The 2,511-nt window shown below is 32.9% G+C and overlaps 1 protein-coding gene across 1 annotated transcript in view; it reads left to right on the top strand.

Annotated features, from left to right (window-relative positions):
- LOC106871235 (sulfide:quinone oxidoreductase, mitochondrial) overlaps positions 1-2,505 on the top strand; it is a 64,573-nt gene extending 62,068 nt beyond the window's left edge. The window contains exon 9 of the mRNA XM_052974541.1: positions 2,246-2,505. Coding sequence (XP_052830501.1) covers positions 2,246-2,303 — 58 coding nt within the window. The 3' untranslated portion in view covers positions 2,304-2,505. The remainder of the gene's footprint in view (positions 1-2,245) is intronic.
- Positions 2,506-2,511: the final 6 nt, after the last annotated feature.

The raw sequence follows: 2,511 nt of genomic DNA, 5'->3' as shown, positions 1-2,511 counted from the left end.
TATATATATATATATATATATATATATATATATATGAATGGACTAAAGAGAACTGGAGGAAACATGTGGATGGAAGAGTTGTAGAAGAGGTCACAGATGTGTGATGAAAGATTTCCAGACAATGGACATAAGATAGAATACGAACTATAAGTAAGTGAAGAACTGATATATCATGCATGTGTTTATTTAGCAGGCATCTTGCAAAACAAATTCATAAGTGTATGTGTGTTTGTTTTTGTGTGCACCTTTGTCTAGATATGCTGTAATGATTGTAAATGAGCATTATCCTAATACAGGCAAGGCTGTTTGTTTTTAATCTTCCATGAAAATCAAGTCTAGCTATGGAGAAAATACCACCTTGCTTGGAAACACGAGGGCTGGCTGCAGGAAGACCATCCAGTCATAGAAAATCTGCCTAGAAGTATTCCGTCTGACTCATGCAAGCATGAAAAAATGGATGTTAAATAATGATGATGATGATATATGTATGTGTGTGTGTGTAAAAAATAAAGTGACAGAAGCAGTATTAATACCAAAAAGTAAGACTTATCACCACTTAAAAGTGGATATATATGTATATCTGTCTGTCTGTCTGCCTGACTGTCTGTATGTATACAAGGCAATAAAGGAGCCTCTATGTGGTCACTTGCAATGGTAGAAATATTAGTTAAATCTCTCTTTCTAAAATAAGGAAGTACATATACTTATTGGGTAATGTAATTCATTGCCTCATAAAAAGAAAAAAATATGTATGGCCAGGGTTGAAATACTTTTGCTTATGACTGTTTGAACTTGGTTGACCTTGGTACAATGACCGTCTTGAATATAAAGTTATGTTTGTGAATGTTTTATATATATATATATATATATGTCTTCACTTTGTACTGTGTGTCAATGACATGTTCTAATTTTTATGAAAGAAATTGTAACGGTTTAAATTAATATTAAAGTATTGCTTTATCTGAAATCAATTTTTTTTTTGTGGTGTCAGTAGAAGAACACATGATTACTATATCCATCAGTGACCTCTATAACACCAACTGCACTAAGATCAACCTTGGTTTCATTATAGAAAAACCTCTTATTTTAAATTGTATCATGTTTGAATTCAAACCTTCCATCATAATCGTATTAAGAAATTTTTGCTTTTTATTTATTAAATTATGTTTTAAATCTCACCTTAATGGAAAGTTATTTATATTAAAATTGTTTCATAGTTTTAATTAGTTTCAAAATCCACCCTTGTTCACCACTCACAGCTTTCTTCTCTATCCCCCTTCTCTATCCATCAGCCACTCTCCTTGTGAACTTATTTACCTACCTACTTACCCTGCCCAAACATGTCTATCACTTCTTTTATATTTACCTTCCCGTAACTTGATGATGTACCTTGATACATCTTTACCATCATCTTCTCTCTTTTCCAACTGTGGTAGCTACATAAGACACAATAAGGCACCTATTTCTGTCTCTTGATTATACTTTAACCTCTCGTCACTTGGCAAAAAAGCCACATTGCTCAGTACCACACCCTTCTCAGTTGAGGCGTTCTTGTCTTGCAATTTACCCGGTGATCTCACTGGTCCTAGCACCTGGGCATGGACACATTAAAACTCCAATGTCTGGAAACTGACTTTGTAGACACCCACAAAATTATCCACCGTCTTTCCAACAACAACCTTGAGTCCCTTTTTGAATTCCATATGTCCAACACTTGTGGGCATGCTTATAAAATCAAGAAACAACGCAGCACCCATGGCTTTTGAGAACATTTTTTCACTCTAAGAATTGCTGAAAAATGGAATAAACTACCTGCATCAGTTGTTTGTTGTTGAGACACTATCCTTCAAAACTTCCATTCTTCCTGAAATTTGCCAACAGTACACCTGATACCCCACTAACACCATTTTTATAAAGACTTATTCATTGTTCACTTCCTGTGTATGTTGTATGTATTGTTCATGCAGTTTTGGTAACATTTTCTGATGAGTTGTACACCTGAGCATTGTATACAATAAATTATTATTATAAAAATTATCCAGTACACTTTGTAAAGTGTTGGCATTAGGAAGGACATCCAGCTGTAAAAATCATGCCAAAATAGATTACAAGCTCCTATTAAACCATCCAAATTATGTCAGAATGGAAAGCACATGTTGAGTAATGGTGATGATATGCAATTTCGTTAGTAATATGTTAGAAATATATCAGATTGATTAAAAGAATTTTTTAATTTCTATTTCAGAGGTTGGTGGCATGGTCCTGCAGTATTTCGCAAGATTTTCAACTTTTGGCGTAATTAATCATTTCCGGAAATCTGGAAATCTACTCTCTTTTTTTATATAGAGATGTTGAGATTTTGTTGTGTGAAACCTTTATCAATCAAGTCATGTAGCTATATAAGTCAAACATATGCACACACACATACATATATGTATATATACATACATACATATATGTATATATACCTACATATATGTATATATATATATATATATATATATATATATA

This window comes from Octopus bimaculoides, chromosome 18 (genome assembly GCF_001194135.2).
Source record: "Octopus bimaculoides isolate UCB-OBI-ISO-001 chromosome 18, ASM119413v2, whole genome shotgun sequence".
NCBI classification, from domain to species: domain Eukaryota; kingdom Metazoa; phylum Mollusca; class Cephalopoda; order Octopoda; family Octopodidae; genus Octopus; species Octopus bimaculoides.
This window is presented reverse-complemented; position numbering and strand designations above follow the sequence as displayed.